At 38.6% G+C, this 25126-nt stretch overlaps 1 protein-coding gene and 1 long non-coding RNA gene across 2 annotated transcripts in view; one reads left to right on the top strand and one right to left on the bottom strand.

Annotated features, from left to right (window-relative positions):
* The window catches only part of LOC121943991, a 41014-nt gene that overhangs the window by 10043 nt on the left and 5845 nt on the right, over positions 1 to 25126 (top strand). The window contains exon 3 of the long non-coding RNA XR_006105886.1: positions 6749 to 6835. This is a non-coding gene — a long non-coding RNA (uncharacterized LOC121943991). The remainder of the gene's footprint in view (positions 1 to 6748; positions 6836 to 25126) is intronic.
* On the bottom strand, positions 8053 to 12849 carry ptger4a (prostaglandin E receptor 4 (subtype EP4) a). Its single transcript, XM_042487627.1, has 2 exons — positions 11797 to 12849; positions 8053 to 11096 (listed from the first exon to the last, which is right to left on the bottom strand). The coding sequence occupies exons 1-2, from the start codon at positions 12583 to 12585 to the stop codon at positions 10527 to 10529; spliced, it is 1359 nt and encodes a 452-aa protein (XP_042343561.1). The 5' UTR covers positions 12586 to 12849; the 3' UTR covers positions 8053 to 10526.

Here is a 25126-nt window from a genome sequence, read left to right as displayed (position 1 = left end):
TCCCGAACCTCATTGACTCCCCGGTTTGTGGGCATTTTTGGGCACTTTTCTTCATCTTTTAATTGGCTGCTAACTGTTGTTTGCTGCTATTTCAATTTCCCTGTGGTGAGCCGCACACGACACGTTGATTACTTACTAATTTTGCTGCTGGCTCAAAGGCGAGACAACTTTGTCCCCCTTTTCTGTGATTGTGTCTTTCATAAAGAATGGTGAGGTGGAGTAATGTCGCATCATTCCCGCCTTCAACAGACAGTGTAACATAAAACTCTGATCAGGCCCCACCCCACATGAACCAGCACAGTTCCTGTCCAAGTCTGACCCGAACCCGACCCACAGCAGCCTGTTTTGAGCCTGATTAAAAACTTGAATTTGTCCTGTAAAAATAGGCCTATAGTATATTACATTTTAAATATAATAAAATAAATATTTTTTACTATATTTTTTTACAATGAAACAAGCTAAGGGCTGTTTCATCGCACCACTTCTTCTTCTCTTCCTTCTGTTTGTCTGTCATCTCATGTATGACACTTTTGGCAAAACAGGCAGTGCCCCTTGGTATTTCTTGTATGCATGGCAATGGTGATGCAGCGCATTGAAGTTGATCCCCCCTCTCCACTGCATGTTATTTACATCTCTTCAACTGCTGAGCTGCCAACCAATTCGCCTGGCGGCCCCCCTTTCTCTTTGTTTTGTTTTCCGTCCCTCTCTCGCCATATGTTCTGTTGCTTTTCCTCTCTTTGACCCACTTTCTCTCTCTCTACCTCTTGATTCAGTCCATTAAAACTTCTACCAAAGTGCCATTAAGCATGAGACAGTTCACAACAGTTTTATAAAAAATTAAATAATAAAAGTTAATTTGGCATAAAACCCCAACCAATTCAAGCCTAAGGGAATAGTGAGAAATTACAGCCTGGCCCGGCCCAAATCCAGCGGGTCGGATTGGGCCCAATCGAGTTTAGGCAGAGAATCAAAGCTCTGGTGTAAAAGGGACTAATGTGTCAGCTCTGTGATAGCCTGGGGACCTCTCCATGGTGTGCCTCGCCTTTCGCCCCGTGTCAGCTGAAATAGGCTTCAGTCCCTCCGCGACCCTGAATAGGATGAGTGGTTACAGATAACGGATAGATAGTTGAGATCAAAATGTAGGCAAGAGTTTAATTATCAGTGAGGTTTGAGTAAGGAGGCCTTTAGAAGGAGGACAGGAAATGGGGATGGGGCTGTTGCACCAACACTTTACTTCCCTGGCCAATAATGTTTTTAAGTTGGGGATCACTGTATTGCCTCCAGAGTGATCCCATTGCATGATGTTATAGTTATTGATTATTAATAATATGCCTTTGCAGTTTTGAATGTTATGTGCACGCTGTTTCAAACAACTAGTGATACATTTGTGACCGTTTTCCTGATAAAACTTGAGCTTGTCTGGTCAAAATAAGCATACCTAAATAACACTGACATTGGGTCAAAACAAATGAATAACTCTGTAAAGTATGCCAGTATTGTGTCTGTTTTTGTACGCAGTGATTTGTAGTGTATTGTTTTTTTAGTGCAGCGTATGCTTCTAAAGACCCTGTGATTCACCATTTTTGCTCTCCTGCTTATACAGCATGTGATTAGTGAGCTGACTTCATACATTCGTCACAGCTAACTCTGGAACACAGAGCAGCTGGCTTTGAGTTATGATGTGCTGAAATCTGAAAACATATCAGGATATAAGCAGCACTAATGCCATCAGTATTGTTTCAGAGCCCCATTTGTCAGAAAACCTCAGACTGAGGCGCAGTAATCTGATCCCCAGTGCAGAGCAGCAGCTCTACTGTATCTGAAGAAGATCTGTGGTCAAATTAACCTGTTTTGAAAATGACTAATTATTGGTGTGTAGAAATGATGAGGGGGATTTTTATTCAACGTTTAATAAGTGATTGCAGGGGTAATCATTGTTTGAGAAATGAAGGAGAAACATACTTTTATTAGGTGGTTGTAAAAAAAAAATGCTGAGCGCTCCAAGAATCACTGACTGAGGAGCAGAGTTGGCAGGAGCAGCGGTGCGAGCTGGGAAACGCTGCTGGCTTCCAGTATGTGTGAGCACGTGACTTTCTGTTGGAACATCTCTCTGTGGACCTGAAACTGTGCGGTTAAACTGTTTACCATCACACTTTGAGCTCAAATCTGACACCAACAACATTTAAGTCACTTTGCTCCCTCTGATGTGGTGGCTGCTATGACCTCAATAAAAGATTAAAGGGGAATTGTTACACTATGCTTTTCATTATTTTCTGTCATTACAATGTTTGTATTAAATGTGGCCAAAGTTTTGAATCAAATGTAGGTTAAAGTAATCTGAAAAACTTTGAGCATTAGACAGTTCTGTTACCGTTTTTAGTTTTATTTTCTTCCTTAGAGACGAGCTGACATCAGCTCCTGACTCATTTTTTTATGCAGTCATCTGTTTCAGGTACACTGCTGCAAATTTTTACATTATGTAGCCTACACTGCTGCATGTAACTACATGCTAATATCAGGGAAACGTAATCTGGGTTGCCAATATTATTAATTTCTCCACAATTTTGTACCATATTTCTGCTGAAACATGTCCAGTTGCAGAGATTTTGGTTTAGACAGTGATGGGCACAGAGATTTTCTTCACAGTTTTGGTTCCTTCATGTTGACACATGTAAATGTATTGAGCCTGTCAAACCTTTGACTTTTCATACTTTTTGCAAAATGAAACTTTATCTGTGACAAGCACATGCATGTTCAACAGCTGCCTGTGCCACAAAACTTATTTTCAATACATCACCAGTCATGAAATTTACAATAATTAAAAAAATCATTGTAATGCATTTCAGTATCCTCAGTATGTGGGTAGGCTATGTACGACACTGTTTTTTAATGTTTTTTAACTGCTTTTTAATTGGTCTTTTTTCATGGTAGAAAGTGCGGCTGTTCTTCGTTGCAGTCATTCCCTGGCTGCAGTGACAATGCAGAGACGGAAGCATTGCATACGTTAACCGATCAGAGCAGACTGACTTTTTCTGTGGCATAAAGAGAAAGGTGCTAAAATCGAGCGTTTCAGACAGAGGGTGAATACAGGTGTTTCAGCAGACAGTGTGAGGGAAAAACGTGGTTTTTGAGCATTAAAGCATGAAATCATGTTCTTATAGAAGTGTAAACCTAAAAATGAGCATATAGGTTAACCTTTAACATAACAAACTGACTGTATTTTTTGAACCTATATGTGCAGCATTATTATTAAATTTATGTTAAAGGAATAGTTTGACATGTAGGAAGTCCAACCATTTTCCTGTTTTGCCACAAGTGAGATGAAAAGATACATTTTCTCATGTGCGGTAAATATGAAGTTACTGCCAGCAGCTGATTAGTCTGGAAACAGAGGAAGGGAACAAAGTGCACCTCTAAAGCTCCCTAATTAACACATAATATCTAGTTTTAATCTGCACAGTTTTCCCAAAACTTCCAGGAATTATTGCACTTGGCAAAAATACTTTGACACAACTTCCTGTAACAAGGTGTTGTTATTCTTAAGTTTTTGTGCAGCTCAAACAAAAATAAATAAGATATAATGTGCTAATGAATGAGTTCAATGTGCTGATAAGTGGATTTCATCACGTATGAAAAACATAAGTAAAGCTTTCTTGTTGCTTTTTGCCTCTTTCTTACATATAAGGGGACGACATATGAGATCACGGCTAGATTTGAACCTGGAGTGCGGGAGGTGCAGTGTCAGCTGACTCATTTATTTCAATGGTTAATGTTTCATTTTGACCCCCTGCAGCCTGTTTCCTTAGTAATATGTAGTTTGAACTTGCGATAAGAATAATCTTGAGGTCTGTCTGATATGAGTCAGTGAACTCTCGACCTCCTGAAGTTGTTTGACTTGAAGTGTGGAAAATACTCAGATAGATGTGACCCTTGTGAATACACCCACACTCGTATGTAATGACACACACATATCAATGCCATCACCAGATGCTACAATGCTTTCACTGCAATCTTACACTCTCCACAGGAGACATTTCCTGGAAAAAAAGCTTTTATATCAGAGCTCTTATATCCACTTCTACACTGAAACACTGAACAAAAACATTACAAACAAGTTTATTTAAAAGTCTATGGCTCTGTGTCTGATTGGTTCATCATCTGACAGGTCATCTCATGTGGTTAAGTTTTTCCTTGTTGCTTTGGTGTTATATAACAGCGAAGATCAAAGTTACCAATTAGCTGCTAATTTCATGGGAACTTGGTGGTGTACATAATTCTGCCTTAAAACCTTTGATATAAGTCGCTGTGCATACTGTATATTTGTGAGGGATTTAACAGAGTCAGCAGGGTGACTAATTCCTAGCCTGGAGCTGTTCGCATTGCCGTCCCCAAACAGACTGAACATGCGGCCATGTTGCACTGAGCTCTGTCGTTACCAGAGATAGTTAGATATATTAGACAATGTTGGTTCAAATGAAGATGTTATAATTAAGGCAAGATTTTACGAAAAAAAGTGGTTTGTTGTTTGGATTTGACAGGTTTCCAACTAGAATTGGATTTGCCTGGTTGAACAAACATTCATTAAAATAATGTAAAATAGATACAAAATAAACTATATAGTTTATAATAAGGCATGGCAACAAATGCGTTTGGGCTTTAACTGTACAGATGTTTAAATATATGCTCTTAGATTTCTCCTACAACCTTAAAAGAGCACTTTTGTAATTTATTGTTGTCTTTGGGTAGTAGAGTTTTAGTCTGAAGTAATGGCCAAAAAATCTGACCTCATCCCTCTTTGACATATTTTGGTGCTTGCGCAGAGGCACAGGCATTATTATAATAACACCTGAGGCAGACTTTTGTGTTGTATCTTGATGCAGAAGTGTGCTGTGGTTAGTTTAGGCAACAAAACTACTTAGTTGTGGTTTGGAAATAATCATGGTTGATGATAATCATGTGAGATGACTCACGTAAGGGGTCAGAAATTCAAATCACTCGGTTATGGATCGCACATGTCGCCTGAAAAACACTCGGCTCTGAGTGGCACAGATATGACTGAAAGAGCACATTTGTCACTTAAAACACATGAAAAGCCAGCCCGTTCTCATTCCAAACTTGTAAAATACCACCATTTTGACAGTGCTTTCGACGAAAGTTTGCAATGCCAAAGGTCACCTTTCATCCACATGAAACACCATTAGGCGAGACAACATTGTTGTGAAAACTTTGGGTGAAAGCGCTGCTGGACAGAATTGGTCATGGCGTTCTTATACACCGACGGGCCGTCAGACGGCATCTGCTGTGTCGGCATGATACGCCTTCAATTGAGAACACGTCCACACATAACCTGTTGTATCAGCATGAAACATGGCAAGGCTGCGTCAGATTGAAACACTGCTGGTAACGTTGTGATTTAAGGAGTTCAAGGGTGCCTATAGGGCGGGCAGGAGGGGTGTTTGATGGGTCCAACAAACCCCAAACTTTCATGAGGAAGTCCGGTATTTTCTTTCTATCTGAATGTGATTGGGGTTTTTTTTCTACACCCTACCATATGCCTCCTTCTCCTAATCCTAACCATACTTGCCAGCATGTGCTGTTGTTGGCTTCACAGTGTCCCACCATGAGCTTGATGCAGAAGGATACCTAGAGCGTGATATGTAGATGCAGAACTCCACTGCAAAGCGTCAATATGTAACAACTTACAAACAAACATGTTTCAAAAGCCACATCCACCTCCTCTCCCACCCACCCTTACGGGACTTGTGCACTACGTCTGTTGTGCTTAGGGTCTCATAAGAATGTGGATGTGTTTACATTACGCTGTGTGTGCGTGTGTGTGCGTGTGTGTGTTTGTAATGAGGGCTTACTGTAAAACATTTAAAGTCTTGAGCGGGATAGGAATAGCGTCCCTTTAAAACAGTGATGGTGAACTGAATTTTGTTTGTAGTGCTCATAGCATTTAAAAAATAATTAGTATTTTTAACTGACTGCAGCTGTGGGCAGTTTTCTTTACAAGCCTTTGGCAAAAATCTTAGATCCTGGGAAATAAAAACCAAAACTACCAGAAGTGACCACTTCAGCATCCAAATTTATCACTAAACAAGGCGTCATTTTCCTGAGAGTACATTAGCACTAAGATCATATTGCTTTATGGGCGTCACATGGACAAAGGATGATCTTGGCACTAATGTGAGAAAAACACACTGTAGAGAATCATGTTTTCTCTGAAATCACATTTCCTGTTTTCTGCATCACTCGGGGGAAGAAGCACACGGCTCTTACACCACTGTCAGACATTCACCAGTCTCTGCATCAGTTCCTGGGCTGGTAGTGGCGTGTTACCAGATGGGGATTGTTCAGTGTTCTTTTTAACGGATTGTGACAGCAGATGTGGAGGAGCAGCAGGTGTTTTCTGCTGTTTATCAGTGAGCACATGAGCGGACAGAGTGTCACTGAAGGACCCTGCTGATGTAAAGCAGCTTCACAGGTTTCCTTCACTGTTCATAGATGTTCATGTCAACTTGACCTAGGAGCGTCTTGCCAAAACATCTCCACCTGTAATCCTGACAAGTCCCAGAAAAATAGCATTCATTTACCGCTAAGTGTTAAAAAAAGACTTGTGTTAGACTCATTTCTAAGAGCTGAGGTCAGTGAGGCTATTCTCATTTGCACTGGATGTGAATGTACACCTGTTCACACAGACTGTAAATATCAGCCTCATTGTTTGTCCATTTATGCATTTAATTAGGTAGCACAGACTGGTGAGGGCAAAGAGGATCAAGTGGAGAGCTTGTTCTCCGAATCACAGTTTCCCGACAGTCCATTCGCCTGTTATGTAAGTATTACATCAACCTTTCTAAAGTGACGTAGTATATAAGCTGACTTTTTTTTACATCTCAGTCTTTACAGCATGGGTTAAAAGGAGTTTGTATTTTTACTGAGACATTGCTGTGTCCAATCAGGATAGAGCCAGGAAATGCGTTTTGTTTTTTTGTTTTTTTTTTAAATAAGATATTGCTGCTTTTCCTGCTGAGATAGTGCCATTAAAAAGTGGTTGTTTTTCACTAAGGCGTTGCCGCCTTAGCATCTTGAATAGTGACATGACGAGTTGTTATCCACAGAGACATTGCTGCATTTCCTGCTGGGAAAGTGGCACAAAAGGTGGTAATTTTTTTAAAGACATCGTTACATTTTCAGCTTAATTTACGCCACCAGAAGTAGTTGTGTTTTTTTCCACAAAGCCATCACTTTGATGCCAGTTTGGATTGTGCCACCAAATCCAGATAATTTAAGCCAGAACATGTTCTTTTTCTAACCAAAACAAAGTGTATTTTTGCCTCAACCTAACCAGACATTAATGCCAACATTTACTACTACTACTATACAGTGCCATTTTTCGCAGTTTAATTATTTTGTGTTTTTCCCAGAGTCTGGAGGATATTCTGACACTATCTTTTAGGCGTCTCTGCAACGTGTTTGTCTAAGCCACTAGATTGCTTGTTTAAGCTTAATTGTGATGAATTGGAGCCTTAGATAGTGTTTATTGTTTCAACAAAGAAGATCTCTCAGCCAGATCTACTTCCTGCGACCCAGATATTTTCCCCTCAGACTAAAACTCTCTGTGTGTGTCTGGCAGTAGTTATTTGACACATTACCAAAATCCAGAAGCTTCCTGTACACTAAGAAAAATCGTAATTTTACGTAACCTTACTCTGTTGTATAAAACTTTTGTTTATTTGTCTATAAGCTTTGGGGCCTTTTCTTCTCAGGGCCATTTGTCAGTGCTAATGGGGGTCATGAGATGATCTCAGCAAACCTTTACAGGAAAAAAAGAGTGTGAGAAACTTAGTGCTCATAATATTAACTTCCGCTTTATGATGACAACATATGATGACATGTCGAAGGTCATGTTTTCTGTGAAACTATAGTCTCGGCATTATTTAAAGTTGCATTATAAAATGTACACATTTGCTTTCCTTAAGTTATTACAGCTCAGTTTTGGCACACATCAAGTCATGTTTACAGATATGAAAAGTGAAACAACAGCAACTATATGTTCACATATTTAATTATACATTACAGTATAAAAAGAATGAAGAACACATTATAACAAAATAAAGTGCATAATTAAAAAATAAAGAATTAAACAATAAATTAGAAGACCTTGTTTAATAGGCCACTTTTTCTGCCAAACTCTACCTTTAAACAAATATAACTGCAGTCTCAAGGGGTGTGATTTTATCCACACTAACAAGCTTGTCTAAAATTAACAGCAACAGGAGAAACAAGCAAGGCAAGAATAAAATCCAACATGAAGCAACAATCTGGAGCTGATTTAATAACAGGGAAACGGAGGCAGTCTGTGTGCTTCAAAGCTGCTGTAGCTAAGACATAAAACTCATTTGAGTGGAAAAGCTCAAACAAACGGGAGTTTAAAAGTTCAGTCTATTTTCTGTAAAGATGAGACAGCAGCTGAAGGTGCCAATTAACTAAATTAAGATATTAAAGTGGAAATCTGCCATTGGAAAAAACGCGTCACAGAATCACAAAAACTGACAATTTTCTGACAGTTTGACTAAACAATTAATGGATTAACAGCAAAATAAATGATATTGAAAAAAAAAAACATTAGCTGCAGCTTTAACAGTTAAAAACCATTTTATGAAGTCCTGATTTTCTCTGTTAGTTTTGTACAATAAGATGAGCATGAGTATGATCTTAAGGGGGGATAATCCCTTTAGTGTTGTGATTTATCAACTAAAACCTTCTCCTAGAGAAGAATAATTTCATTTCAAACAATACTTTACACAACATACATCATCTACAACGCCATTTTTTTCACATGCACAGTGTGTTAAAATATATTCATCTTAATACTCTACGTTAAACAACGTTTGTCTATCTTCACACCAAATTTTCTGAAGCTACAAAAAAAATCTGTGGTTAAATTTCCTGCGAAAATGCCAAATACCAGTTCTGGATATGGCAATTTGTATTTTCACAATAGCCACCATTGTTAGCAGCCCCTTCAAAATGAGGAGTTGTCATGAAACGCTATTTTTTTAATGTGAAACTGCTTTATTCTGAACCTCCTGAACGTCTGGGTCTCAAGTTGTCAATAAAAAAAGGCGAGCACACATTAGCAGGTGCTGGGCAAGTGCACTGTCTGCAACACAGTGTCAGAGAAAGACTGATTTGGTGTGTGAAACTGTTATTCAGTCTTTCCTGATTTTAATCACCGAGTTCGTTTGGTTTAGAAAAAGAGACCTCTGGGTAAAAACTTTCAGAATAATGAACACTGTAGGAATCCCCTGGGTTTATTTATACTAAACTTTACTAACAGAGACCGATAGAGCCTTCTGTCTGTACTCTGCATTCATTTTGTCCATATTTGTGCATGTTTTCTAAAAGCTTACAGACAAAATTGAGTAGAACCACCAGAGATTGTGGAGACAGTGTAGCGTAAGAGAAGTCAACGAAATTTAAACAATGGCAGAAAGGCACAAATCAGTAATATATAATACCATATAGTAATGTATGGTGAAATTGGAGAAAATATTTCTCCGTCCACATGTTGGGATGTATATAATGCCGTATATACCTCCATGGTATCGAGCACAGACTCTGCTTAAAGGTACAATATCATGACCACCTGCACCATCGCCATGTTTGTTGTTGTGTGAAACTAGTGACTCTGCCCTCTAGTGCCACTTATTGGCTGTGTCTATGCCTATGGACAGTGACTTTTACAACATATGAAACAGATGGATCTTTTTTTTTGTAGATAAAGGGAGTATATATGAGCCTTAAGCAGGAGACGTTTCAGCTGGTTGCAATCTGTAACCCTCATCGCTATAGATGCAACTTAATCCCCCTAAATGTTGCACATGGGACATTTAATAACTATGGCACAGGAATTTTTGTACCCTCATTGTAGGATGGAAAACCATTTTTTTTCAGTCATTTGACATATTTGTGTGTATTCCAGGAATAAGGAACAAAAGCGTTTGTGTTCACCACATAATAATACTGCACTGTACATTAGTCATGGAACTAACACAACATGTCCTTCAATAAGCACTGTACAATAGAGTTTGTTACACAAATCAATCGCACATGCCACTGATTACTCATTGGGGTCACAACCAATACTATTTCATTTACTGTATTGGCCACAAGTGTGTGACTCAGTTATTCTTAACAACTGAGCCTGATCTATTTTACAGTAAAGGTTTCCACAATGATTGAGCAAAGTAGATGAAATTAGGAAGAATCACTTTTCCATCACTGACACTTGAGTCATTAAGAAGTGAGTGATCTCTGTTAGACCAACATGTGTTTTGGGCAAAATGACAGAATCTGCACACACAGTCAGAGATAGTCATCACTTGAGGTAGCTTAGTGCTGAACCAGAGAACAACAGGACGATAAAGCTCACAGTGCTTCAAGATCATCTGTCTCTCTTTCTCGCTTCATGTGTCTGACCTCACAAGGAGAGTCATTTATTATTTTTATGTGCCTTAGAGTTAGATGCATTTTTCCTCCACTGTTTGAGTGCTCAGCGACACCTGAAGTGCTGGGTCTTTCGGGCATGGCAGAGCAGAGAGGTCCCTAACTATATTTGTCCCTTCACCACTCTGAGCCTCAACGCTTCCCTGCTCAGACGAATAAGAAGCTTTTGAGTCTTTGACCGATGCAGGTTGTGAACCAGAGAGTCTGTCTGCTTTATGGCAGCTTCCTTTGTACCCTTCACTCCCCTCTGGCAGGTAGAGGAAGGTCTGGGAGCTGCTGGTGAAGTCTCGTAGGTCGTGGGAAACAAGGGAGTGTGAGTCCCGGTTAGAGATGACCGAGGATAGTTGCTGAGCGTCCATACAGTGAAAGTTCCCTTGTCTCTGTTGCCTCCGTGCCCCCATCTTGCAAAATAAGCACTTGATTTTCTCGATGAGCTTTAGAAGAACAGCCTTACGGAGTAGGATGTAGATCCAGGGGTCAAGAATGGGGTTGAAGGACGCAAAGCGTATCGCTCTTAGATCTGGGTTTTTGTCCAAACGCAGTTCCACTGGAGTCTTATACAGCTGGTTCAAAAACACCTGAGCCTGCAAGAGAAGAGAGAAAAAGAGGTTGAGTCGCTTAATAAATGTTTTAAACTCTGTGTGTGTGTGTTTTAAGGAAGAGTGAGAAACACACGACTAACAGCTGAAGCAGAGCAGGGTTGGGAAATCCAAATAGAAAAATGTTTGAACTTTCTCTCTAATCATCCTCTTGGATTTGGATCAAATTTCATGCACTGATATGAGACAATTTCTGAATAAGCGAGTCTTGCGTAAAACGTGCGCAATGGATAGACTGATTAAAAACGATTGCAGTGGATTAAAAAGAGCAAGAAAAAGTTCACAAAAACGACATTTCTGCATAAAAGAGCCGTGGGTAAAACGTGCGCAGTTGATAGGCTGAAAAAAAATGAGTACGGGTATTGAATTAAATAGGGCAAGACAAAGTCTACAAACAACGACAACACAAAGATCTGTAGTAAGTCGTGCATAATGGACAGGATAAACAGAGACGAGAGTACAAGAGTAGAGGTTCAAAAAGGCAATAAAAAAGCCATTTGGGCGTAAAAGATCAGTGCGTAAAACGTGCGTAATATATAGAATGAACAAAAACAAGACTACGAGAGTAGTTATCTTAAAAGAGACGTGGGAAAATTTTTAATTACCCATATTTGTGCGTAAAAGACCAATGCCTCAAAGACAGAAATTGCCCGCAGGGCGCAGGGGGGAAAAAAAGATAACTTACGACAAGTGGGATGGAGCAGATAAGCACCACTGCCGACGTGCCTATAAGAAGAATGACCATCTGGATCTCTGCTCCTGCCAGACGTCCAAAACTGCGTCCTCTCCTCGGCGGGTCCACGTTCACGTTGCGCCCCAGATCAGTTCCCAGCGACATTCTGCGCACGAAGCGCCGGTGCATGCGGATTAGAGCCCCGCACACCAGCACGTTACAGATAACAGTGGTGAGAATAAGAAGAGAGCTGAACCCCGCATACATGTAGGAGTAGGCGGCATCGCTGGTCTTGTTGCTCCTCCACTCTAAAAAACACCAAGTTTGTGGGTACTGTTTTTTCACCTGCCCAAAACCGACAATCGGCAGGGCGCAAAAAAGCGCGTTGGAGATGTAGATCGCCAGGAGAGTCAGCCCCGCCAGTTTTTGGTCCACATAGTCGTTATAGAAGTAGGCATGATTTATGGCGATGAATCTCTCCACCGACATGGCACAGATGATACTGAGCCCCGCCAGAGAGAAGAAGAGCAGGGTGAATCCAAAGTACTGGCACAGCGGGTCCTCTCCGGGCCATGAGCCTTTCACGTAAGTGGCGATAGTGACCGGACTGGCCAGCAGTGTGCCCAGAAGGTCCGTTACCGCCAGTCCACACACAAGCGTGTAAAACGTGGTTTCTTTCTGTTCTTTACGCGTTTTACAAAGAACCACAATGGCGATAACGTTCCCAACCACCCCGAAAATAAACATAATGGACGGGATGGTCGGGACCATCGTCCTCCCTGTCATCGATTGATTATTCATCGTGATGTCCTTCTGCCGCAGTTCAAGGCGAGTGAAACAACTTCTCTTAGCGCCAGTATTTCCAGTCCAGAGCAGAAAAGTTATTTGCACTTGAAAGAAGCAACATTGTCAAAGCAGGAAAAAAAAAACACTTTGTACCTTATCTTAAAACTTAAAAAAAGTTCTTCCCCCTGCAGAGCATCATGTGGCTGCTCCTGTGGTCACCGACGGTACCTATCAGATCCTCAGATGGCTCTGTAAGACATAAGCACATGTATCTCACCGGGACAGAGAGATAAAAGCAGGCAACAGACACCAAGTGACTTCATTAGAATAAAGCTCTGCCTTCAAGCTTCCTGCAGGGTTCAGTCCCTCCCCCTCATTTCACCTCTCAGGCCCCATCAGCTGTTCAGTCTGGTGCATGAAAGCCCTTGGATATACAGTATTTTGTAGCAACATTATACCTAACTTAAAATCACAGCAAAATGTGTTCAATATGGTTTGGCAGTAATACTTTAAACATAATACACAAATTAGATCCTAAAAACTCTTTAAAATATTAAAATTAATATTAAAATTTGTGCTTTTAAAGTAATCATAAAGCCACCAATTGATGTTTTTACATTTTTGGCAGTTAGTTGAGGCTTGTATTCTGAGAGAAATGAATAACCATAAAAGAAAAAAGCAGAGTAACCTACAAATAAACTTGAAAAACAGTAATAAGAATAAATTATAGAATAAAAATGTATGGTAAAAGCAAACAACATAATACATTTTTTAAAAGCTTATTTTGATTAACTTTGAATAGTCTTCCTGGTCTGGAAGTACGAAGTCATACCCCCACAGGTTGTCTGTACTATATGTGCTTAAATACACGATGATGTACCTGTTTTTTGTTTGTTTGTTTTGGTGTTTTTTGTTTTGTTCTGTCACCTGTCTGTTCTTTTCCTTCCATTTCTCTTTACATTTCTTTTGCACCTTACGGTAATAGCTAATATAGATGTCTGATAAACTAAAACATCTCTATAAATAAAGTGTTAAAAAGATTATTTAAGACATGATAGTAAGCTACAGTAGAAATCTGATATTAAAATATGTTTACATTTATACAAAAGACACTCCTGAATAATTCTCCAACTTGCTGTAACAATAAAATAAATAATTCAGTCAAAGGTTATCCTGAATCGATTTCCTGACAATCATCTCATAATAAGATTGATTTGGGATCAAGGCTCATATCTTTGTTTACTCTGTGAATATGGATACAAATCAACAAAAGGTCAAACAACTAATCAACTGTTTACCAAATGTTATACAAATATATTCATAAACCTGTCAGATGTTCTGCTGACAAAAAACTGTTGATAGAGACTGTTTCTATGATGGTGTTGTCACAAGAACATTTTAACAGATCATTAAAATTCAGTCCTCTAACACATTTTTTTTTTTCCAGTAAAAACATATGCAAATGACTACAGCATAATGTGATTTGTGCACGACATTTATCGTAAAACAAATAAACACGCCGTCCTGCAGTGAGACAGCGATGACGCCAGTGTCCCTGACATGATGGGAGGTCCTGTGACTTAAACTCCAAAACAAAACATGTTGTTATTCACTCTATGTAGCGTGGACTCTGTTCATAAAAGAAGACAAAAGAAGCTGAGATCTCCTCCATGTTTGATTAAATCCCCTTAGGGTTGTGAGATTAATTTAAAAAGCCACAGGTGGACCAGAATGAAAGGACCCCTTTGAAAACATATTATGTTTATCCTGAATATAAAAGCATCATTAAGATGAATCAGTTTTTTAACACTAAGCTATTTATTTTTCACCATGTTTGATTGTGATTATTGCTGTTACATATAAACACCATCAGCCTGTTCTCACTTCCAACTCATCAACCACCGACACTCTTTACAGCGTTATGATACCAAACACAACTGCGGCTGTTTCTGACGCTGCAGGCACCTGCTATACTATAAAGGGCGAGAAACTTTGTCTAACCTGCCCACCCGTCTGCATAACAAACTCCAGACTTTCACCTGGGAGCCCACTGTTCATTTCCCATGTGAAACCAAGTCTATGTGACGTGATGTTACATTACATCAGTAACAACTGCACTTAATTTAAGTCAAACCATGATGATTTATTCTAAACCTAACCAAATGCGCTCAGTGCCTAAACTTCAGGAAGTAAACCTAAAAATGAAGCGTTTTACAAACATTGTAAGTTTATCTTGAGAAAAGATTGCATGCATAGCTACCAAGCACAAACTGTACATCTCCTGTGAAATTGTGTATTTTGAAAAGAGGTGGTATGTGATGAGATGGGAGTTGAGATTGCCTTGCCACAATTTGTAATTAATAACAGGGTTCGCATGATTTCATAAATTATCCACGTCTATGACAATTGGCTCAAATCTTTTTAACCTCTCAAAATCCGGCAAAACCTTTTGGTTTACATTTTGTGGTTCAACCAACACCAAATGTTTTGACACACACAAAAAAGAAAAGCCACTGACCACTTATTTTGCGTCATTCACAGAGCCATATAGAAACTTTGATTTGATTAGGCACCAAATGCTGCAGAACTTCAGTCAATGAGTGAGGAAGACATTTTAGGCCATCTTTGATTTCACATGTCTCTATGTGACTTTTTGCAACTGTTCCACTGTTTCCACTCAATTTCCAATTATCAATGATCATCTGAAATGTTACTTGTGTAAAATTTTCAAACAATTCATAACAGCATGGTCAAACACAGGGTGGTCTATTAAATACCATTATCAGAGAAGCTTGCACAGCCAATATTAGTAGTAGTAGTAGTAGTAATAGGCAGTAAATATCCAAGTGAATTACTTTTTAGCTTGGCCATCACCGCTGGTCACTTGACCCTCGTCCTGCAGGTTGTTATGCTTTGCTGATAGTTGCCCAGGAATCACCACCACTCAGTTCGATTTAAGGGCAAACATGAGGCAAACACACACTGACCTGACTAAACATCCTCTGCTTTCTGTGTAAGCAGTGGACATTAGGTGACCGAAAACTATCCATTTTATTACTTTTGCAGCTTGAGGTTGTGTTGAACTCAATTCATGTTTTTGTTGTTTAATATCTGAGTGACTAAAATGTTTGCATTCCTCGTGATTTCCATGACTGTTAAATGTAGTATGACAGTTCTCGATCATGACTCTCTGACAAACAAACCACCATCATCACCATGTTCATGTCAGCAGGGTTTAGCTGTGCTGATGATGTCAGCAGTGCGCTGGGCCCACGTGTGGCTGTCTGTGGTCTGTGTGTGATTTCGATATCCCTGAGCGATCTCACAATTGCATCACTTTTGAAAGAGCAACATGGGCTTGTTGTCAAATTAGTGGGATTAAGCTTTGTACTTACTAAGTCCGCTACTTCAGGGTGTTTCTTGCATGTAGCTGGACTGTGGCTGCTTTCGCAGAACATGTTGAACTCTGAGGAACCGAGACCCTGAGCCCTGCTGCCTGACGTCATCCCACTAGACTGACCCTGTGCTCTTGGAAAAACACACTTGTTGTTTTCTTTGTTGCCACCTTCTGTTATTTATTTTAACACAGAAAAGGGGGAAGCCCGCCGTGATTATGGGCGTAGTATATCCTTGAAAAAAATTATATTTTCCTACGCATGTCATTCACAGCAGACTAATTGGCCTTAGCTTGTCAGCCCTTTGAAAAACAGCTATTACATAATGTGTTTGTGTGCGTATGCCAGCCTGTGCATACATATAAAATATGATTTCAGCCTCCTGTTGTGTTTTTCTGTATGTCTGGCTTCAAGCCTTGCAGAATGTTCTGTAAGCAGATTTGAAAGATTAGGCTCCTCATGAATGTGCTTTTCCTGGATTTGTTTGTTGAAGTCAGATAACCTGCAGCATGGTTGCACTGCAGACTCCGAGCAATGACCACCGGCACTGCTGAAAGAATCAATCTTCCTGTCAATACAACTTCTCTGTACTGTGGAGAGACAATCACACTGCCGAGTGGGTCTGTCTGTGTGTGCATTTGTTTTTTTAGTAGACTTTGTAGTTTAAAGAAAGCAAAGGAAAAACAATTTCCCAAACACAGCATTTCTTCCAGTGCTTTAATTCTTGTCCAAACAATCACTACATTGTGTCTTTGTTGGCACTATAGACTCTTATATCCTCAAAGTGGTGCCAATTGATGGAAAACACTCAATTTTTCTCCTGCGGTAGCTCTGAGGAATCTGACTTTATTTCTTAGAACAAGAGGGACAATTACAACGAGGGAGGAAAACTAGAAATGCAATCACAGGTGTGTGGCACTTTGTATTTGCCACAGTGTTTATGTGTAGTTCTGGATGACTTCCCCTGCAACAATGTGTCTGTGTTTTGGTTTAATGCTTGGGTTGAGCCTATGATTTATCGCCTGAGATTACGGTTTGCCACAAGCCTTTTTGTTTAGAAAAAACAACAGCTAACTGCACAGTAAAACATGATCTCTGTGGACGTGCACAGACACATTCTGTAGCTTGTAGGATTGGTCAGAGGAAACTGTCTTCTTTCCAGGTGTAATTCTGCATGTGTGCCGGGACGCTCTGCTTTCTGTACACACCCTCACATTTAATACCTTACAGAATGACTCTGTACAAGCACAATTTACATTTTTGTCAGTGAACAGACTTTTATGCTATTGAAACTTTAACAATAAATAGAGAAGACATAATATTCACTGTGATTATAGCTGTCTATCCATAATGTTACAATTCTCATTTTTTTATGAGCTCCCAATTGGCTTAAAGGAATAGTTCAACATTTTGGGAAATACATTTATGCTATATCTTTCATGTCTGTACAGTAAATATGTAGATGGAGCCAGCAGCTGCTTAGTTTAGCTTAGCATAAAGACTGGAAACAGGGGGAAACGGCTGGCCTGCTTCTGTCCAAATATAATATAATATAAATATAATATATAAGTCCAACTACCAGCACCTCTAAAGCTCCCCAACCAACATGTTACATCTTGATTCTTTAATCCGTACAAAAAACAAAATCTTTGCTGAAAGCCATTGGTGGTATCGACTTATGGAAGTTGCTGGTCCAAGCTTTATGGTAAGCTACAACATTTACAGAAAATGAGTTCAATATTGAGCTAACTTTTGGCATAAAGGGAATAAGCAGCATATTTCCCAAATATCAAAGTAGTCATTTGAAAATTTTGGTTGTTTTCAAAGCTAAAAATTAACTTTTACCTAAAGTTTCAAGTTGTTTATCATATTTAGTGCAACTTAATCACCATAAAAAAATGTTAGCATTGTTCATTTTGGCAAACCACAGATAGGCCAACGTCTCTTTGTACGTTATCATGTAACAAATACATTCAAATCTTACATTTAAACATTGCTGTGGTTCATGTGTGGTTAGAAGGAGTAACAAAAAACGCTTGGCTATGGTTAGGAAAAGATCATGTTTAGGCTTAAAAATTCCAGCTTTAGCTGCACAATAATGGCTCCCTTTTCGAGCCATTATTGTGCCATTGTCTCAGTAAAAAAAAATATTGCTTTTTGTGGCTCTGTCCCAGCAGGAAACACAGTGATGTGTTGGTTAAAAAAAAAAAAAAAACACTTTTCGTAGTACAATCCTGTCAGGAAACGCAGCTTATCGTGGTACTGTCCTTAAAGTAAAAATAGCAATGGGTGACCAAAAACAATCAAGCTTGGAGACTAAGCTTTGTAGTGAAACAAATGAAAACACGTAGCAGCCTGGAAGGGTGCAAAACACCTATTCATTTATTTATGACCTATATACATTTAAATAACAAAAACAAAACAACCTTGCTTCAGTAATTGTCCGTTAGTAAATTAAAGCAGTTAATGGGTTAAACCATGCAAAAACACTGGTCTGGTCATTTAAGGCTGTTTAAACTCAGTATATGACGCGAGCACTTGTTTTCATGAACCTTGAGCATCAATCCAGATGAAAATCTTGTTTATGTCTTTATATTAAGCATTAAACTGTTGGGTTTTTTTTCAAATAGAGCGGTTTACAAAGACTTTATATCAGACTACTGAGTCACCTCTGTTGACTTTAGTCTTGGATTCCCAACATCTTCGAGCCCAGGTGGACGTGTTGTTGTCCTTGAGCACAGCTTGTATTATTAATGTAAAGTTTAGAAAGAGTTTAGGCGTGTTTATTCTGGGGTCTGGTGGATTTGTAGATAACATCCGTCTATGCGATCTCACTCAGCATAACAAAACCGCAGTGCAGAGGATCAGATGTAAACTGTTTGAACTGGCACCGAGTTTGACATTTGATGCCAGCATGAAAACAGAAACACTTTGCTTTTTGAGATTATTCACGGCAACATCTGATTAAATTTTTGGATTAATTTTAAAAGGACTGCTGAGTCTAAAAAATCAAATTGAATCATATTTAATCTCTAACTCCTCAAAGATATATATCAACTGTAGACAACTGCTTTAAGTATGGCCTTGAATGACCTGAGCATAAAACATCCACCTAATGTTAGCATCTCTGTTAACACAGTTATTGACAGTCATCAAATCAGGAGAGGACAGTTTACCCTTGAGGCTGTTGGGCTGCAAAGCCTTCCACATTACAAAATCTGGCTCAAGCTGATTCAAGTCAAAATTACAAAGAACACCATTATGCACTTTGTATTTGTATGCCCAATCATTTTCCTGACCCTCCAGCAGGTTGGTTTATCCTTAAAGAGGCCATGACTCATATTGTAGCAACAGTCAAACAGCAACACAATGGGAAGTTGCTTTAAACGTGTTAATCCATCCAAGCAGTTGAAATTCTTTGGAAACTCTGAGTCCTACATCACTGCAAGTTGCTGTACCAAGTGTACCATTGATTGTGGACATTATTGTAGTAATCATTAACAGGGAGAGAGTCTCAAAGCCAAATTAGGGACATTTACTGCTAATCTTAACATAACCAGACAACCCTAGCCGCCCATTAGAACACAGTGGAAAAAAAGCACGCAGGATGTTTTATTGCTGATGATGTATAAATTAAGGTAAATGGTGCACACGTACCAACCAAGGTGCCAAACAAAAACACATGAGCAAAGCCTGACCAGCACCGTGTTCATGTAATCAGCTCATTTATATTCCAGCTACTGAGTTTGTGAATTAGTTTCGGACAAACTGTTTGTGGACTGCTGCTGCGTCAGCACATTGAAATGCAAGAGAACCTTCAGTTCCAGTCAGATGGCTGACGTCAGACAGAAAAGACGTTTTGTTTTTTGTGTTTTTTGTTTTTTAAATTTCATGACCTGCAGTTTCAATAACATCTTTTTAAAACCGCCTCTGCCAACAGCGGGTGGGTTCAGTTGAACGTTCTGTTGTCATAGCAACCAATGATGGCACAGTTTCGTAGCAGTTACAGTTTAACTCACATTGTGACTTTTAGACATTTTTCAGATATGTGACCAAACAAATCTACTGCCACCCAGATACCTTTCTTGTACCATTATCTGTAGGTGCAATTTTATCATAGCTGATGTTGTTTATGTTGTTGTTTTTTCTGCTCTCAGATCACCACTAATCAAGCCAGCCAGTATATTAGCTGTCTAATGCTGCGTTCACACTATGAGAAAGTCATTTTCAGCGGGCGCCGGTGACATGAAGTGAGAAATTGACACCCGACAGTGATGGGCATGACACCTTACAAACGAAAGTTTAGCTGGCCTCAACATATCATATGTTTTTGTTTCTAGCTATGGTACTGTGTTATTTAGCTTAAGCCTCATAGTTAACACTCACTAAGATCTGGCCTTTTAATGCAATGAGAATGCGTAAGATCGGTATTCACTCCCGGGTCAAATGACTCTGCAGTGGGCACAGGTTTTTAACGCTTCCAGCTGCACAGGCATTGATGGGAATGCAACACCCGGATGAACGTGGTTATTTCAGCTCTTTAATAGGTGAGATGCAATGATGTGCCGTCACTATTGTCCAATTGTCTGTTAAACAGTCCCGACTTTGTTTTTTGACTTTACCAGTGTTTCAGTTTCTCTTTTGTTAATTCCAATTTCTCTTTTCTTTTTCCTTTTTTTAAAAAAAAATCTTTCTCCTTTATCCTGTCCATCTTTTCCAAACACTTAACCCAACCTGTAAATCAAAATTCACAACAAAATATGACATTTTGAAAAGGGACATCACATCATTTGTCCCATGCAGCATTCAGCTGCTGAAGAGGCTGTGATCACATGATCACACATTCATGTCTCTATGGTTAATATGTAGCTGGAGCCAGCAGCCGGTTAGCTTAGCTTGACAAAAAGACTGATAACGTGTAAACAGCTAATCAGGCTCTGTGTCAAGGTAACAAAATCCTCCTATCATCACCTCTAACACTCACCTACATGCAGAGTGAGGGTTGAAAACAAATATTCTCAAAATCTTCTTCAGTTTAAATTTTATTGCTTGTATTTAAAGTCAAAGTTAATGTAATCTTTATTGTCAATTCCTGTATGTCTAACAAACATACAGGAATTGATACTGCGTTTCTCTCCATGTCCATGGTGAAAATAGTAAAAGGACAAAAGAGAATAGAAAAACAAGGAAAAAAAAAAATATGTGGTGTATATACATATATATATATATATATATATGTGTGTGTATATACATAAATTAAATAATTGGGCAATAAAAAGAAAGAGAAAATATAGACATGGTATTTATGCATACCTACATACAAACATATGCTATGGACATATAGACATATTCACATGTCTCTTCATTACATATTTCTTCATTAACATTATATTTAACTAAATTAGATTTCTTTCAATTTCATTTTTTTGTACTGCTGCCTGATCTGATGACACTGCATTATGAAACCCCCTTTTAAAGGAATGTTTTGTTATGTGAAACTCCTTTTGTCTGTATGTGAACACTAAAAGACCTGCATTTTCTTGTATCATGATTCATATGATGATCACAGAAGAAAAAAATGTGCAAAACTGATTGAACTTAATAATCTCGTTGGCTGCTAAACTGTGAATTATGAAACTAATATCTTACAAAATAATTTCTCTCTGATGAAATATCTAAACAATCACATATGATAAATTGTTGTAATTAGTCTTATCTTTTGGTTGGTTTCTCCGGCTTTTAACAGTGAAACTCCTGCTGGCAGGTTTTCATCAGCAATCCTCACACGCTCCTTTTACTCAAAGTGAGGGAAATGAGGATTATTTGTTTTGGATGGGTGCTTTTTTTAACAGGATTTTTAGGACAACATTTTTGATTGTTGGATGTGTCAGTGTCATGTCCAGAGCTACAGCACTGCTTCCAGTGCGACAGCTGTGATTCGTCTTGCCTGACAGTTACATCATCACTAAACACTCAGACATGTGGTTTATCCACATCATCACCTCAGCGGTGGGTCAGTACTCTTTTACAAAGCTTTGTAGATTAAATGTCGTGACATTGAGTGGTCAGAGGTTGAGCAAGATACTGGAAAAACTTCCCTCTATCTGCCGACTAAGAAGTGATATCCACATTGTTTGCTTAAGATAACTTAATTGCATTAAGATGTCTAGTGACCAGTGTTACATTTTTTGTTGAATTGTGGACTTACCATTGTCCCAAACATTTTCAACAAGGATAAAACCTGGACAGAACTGTAATTTTTTAATCAAGGACACAGTAAAGGACACAGTCCATGCCATTTGGTAGCCATCGCCTGACAGTGGCATCATACCCGCTTCTGCATGCATCAGGGTTGTGGTTTCCTGCCACAAGCAGTCATGAAATGACTTTTTATCTATTTTTAATCCACATTTTAATGATGTTCTTTATAGATCTCTGTTATTTTTAACTATGTTTTAACCAGATGAAGGATTTTAGTCACTGAACATCTGGTTCATAAGTTATCAGAATGACAAGCCGAGCAAACATTAGTGGCAGCTCTGCTGCTGCCTTTCTGTGCTGAACAGCATCAAAGAAACACTAATTTTTAAACGTGAAACTGCTTTATTTAGTGTATTTAAAAGCTTAAATCAACTGGTCCGTTTGTTTTGGAGAGAAAGAGACCTCTTTGGATTATTTTTGCTCCTGAAAAATTTTGCTTAACTTCAGGATTTCAAGTTATTAGAGAAGACAATTGTGAGCACACATAAATTTATCAGAGAAAAGAGGAGGGCATCTCATTAGCAGAACCCCTCTGTGACAAGCCACACAGCACAGGATTTTGTATTTGTATGTTTCTGTATGTTGTTTATTTATCTTTTTTAAACTCTACTATGTTAAGTGTCTTTGGGTCTTGTGAAAGGTGCTATATAAATCCAAGTTTTTATTATTATTATGTTTTTACTGGTTTAAATCACTGTATCTGATTGTTTTGGTCAGGAAGAGACCTCTGCAAATAATTCGGTTCCAAATAAAAACCTCCTGAACAATAAACACTTTTGATTAAGCCCTCTAGCGGCAGAAAATTACATATTGAACATTGAACATAAAAAACTAGGCTAGAAAATACTTTGTTTCACCATCGTCATATTACAGTTATTCACTTTTAGCCACAAATAGAATCTACGAATCTTGCAAACAGCTGTGTTTAAAAAACAAAAATGGTATACAGTGTGTTGCATTTCTTTCACCTGCTTAAAAAAAATGCACTTGCTAGCCAGACCAAGATCTTTACGGCACAAGGAGGCGGGGCTTATAGAAACACTACCGTTTTGGTCCACAGGGTCCGCCAAATTAACACAAAATTCAAGTTTTATAAGATTTATAATAATTTTATAAGTTTTTTGTTGCAAATGTTTTGAACTGAAAAAATCCTAATGCTTTTGCAGCATGGATGCAGTCATTTTAATAGCTTGAAAAGGTTAAATATATCAGTTGATGATGACAAAATAAGAAATGAATCGGACAGCAAATAAATCCAGTTTCTAATCACCATTGCACCTCTGCCTAATTTATAACTGTTTAATATGGGAGCAATACACCAATGTCAGGACTTATAAAAACCAAACACACCCTCAAAACGAACAGGCAGATAAATTAAACATCATTAGTTTTCATTTATTTCTTTAAAATGTTAAATATGAAGCGGCTGACCTTGATGAATAATGAAAGATCAATAAACACGTTTCCCCGGAGCTGATGGCAACACAACCAGCAACATCTCACCCTGTTATCTGCTTTACAGAACGGGACGGACACAGCTGTCTCAGATATAAATCACACATACAAATCCAAAACTGCGACAGCATCCTGTTGACTTAAGTTAAAAGATAAAAGAAAAAAAAAACATAGTTTGTATTTACATGATAAGAGTAAAGTGCATAAATGGGAAGATAAAACCTCTGCTAGTGGTTAAATATTGGCAAGCAGGGCATTTAGTGGAAGGTACTGTTCATACTAAACCTAAAAGATTAGATTAGGATGTGCTGCCTTTACTATAAATTCTCTCCAGCTATCTCCAGCTAAAGTGTATTTATTCTGCAAATATGGTTAAGTGGTTTGTATAGTAGCAGGTGTTATCCATCTACCTCAACTGATAATGACTAATGCATTCCCTTTGCTCTCTCAAATTTTGTAATATTTACATATCACAAATAACCCATGACACAGTTGCCCTACGAAACCTCCTCTCCCCGTCCACTAAAACACACACAGGTCTTGTTAAAACACTAAAAGGCTCTGGGCATCTGATCACCAGTGATGTGTGGATGTTAAACTTCCTGACTTTTTCCCCTCATCGCATCTCACCTGATTGACTTACCAGCAGTGTTAGCACACCTGTCTGATTCTTGCCCAAACACCCGAAATGATGGCCCAAAGAACCTTAAAGTGAGAAATGTAAACACTTGTGTTACTCTTGAATCAGTGATTTTAAGTTGAGCCTGAGGACAAGAAGCGGACAAAGAATGATGAATGACCCATTTTTACTGCAGATTAAAATTAATTGTCTGCAGATTTTACAGTCAAGCTTTATCAGTGAGAGCTACGTATCACATGGGAAAATGGCTCATGTTAAGACTTTACTTGTGTAAGACTAAAAAGACAGTTGCATTTTTCTCCATGGGAATTACCATGCAGAGCCAGATGTTTTAAACATACAGGCCATGAGCCTGCTTCCCCAAAACGATAGTTGCAAAGTAAAAAATTCACATGTAGCCTATCAAATATTTCTCTCACTGTCTTTATCATTCTGAAACTATTACATAACAAATATTAAGGATGACATATTTTCAGTCCTGTAACCTAAAAAGAACCAAAAATGTCTGACTGATTATCTAAACAGTGGAAGATATTTCAAAACCCTAAAGATTAGGAGTCGACCGATATTGGTTTTTCAGGGCCGATACAGATACAGATATAGATACAGATACAGATTATTAGTAGTTAATTAGACCGATAACTGATACTCAGAACCGATATGCATTTACAATAAAATTTTAAATCTTTCTGTCAATATTTAGAATTTGGAATATAACAAACTCCAACACAAAACTTTAAATGCCTTTGGCAAATGTTTAATAAAAACTGAAACTTTCAACATCATATACAGCAAGTTCCCACCA

Source organism: Plectropomus leopardus, chromosome 6 (genome assembly GCF_008729295.1).
Source record: "Plectropomus leopardus isolate mb chromosome 6, YSFRI_Pleo_2.0, whole genome shotgun sequence".
NCBI classification, from domain to species: Eukaryota; Metazoa; Chordata; class Actinopteri; order Perciformes; family Serranidae; genus Plectropomus; species Plectropomus leopardus.
This window is presented reverse-complemented; position numbering and strand designations above follow the sequence as displayed.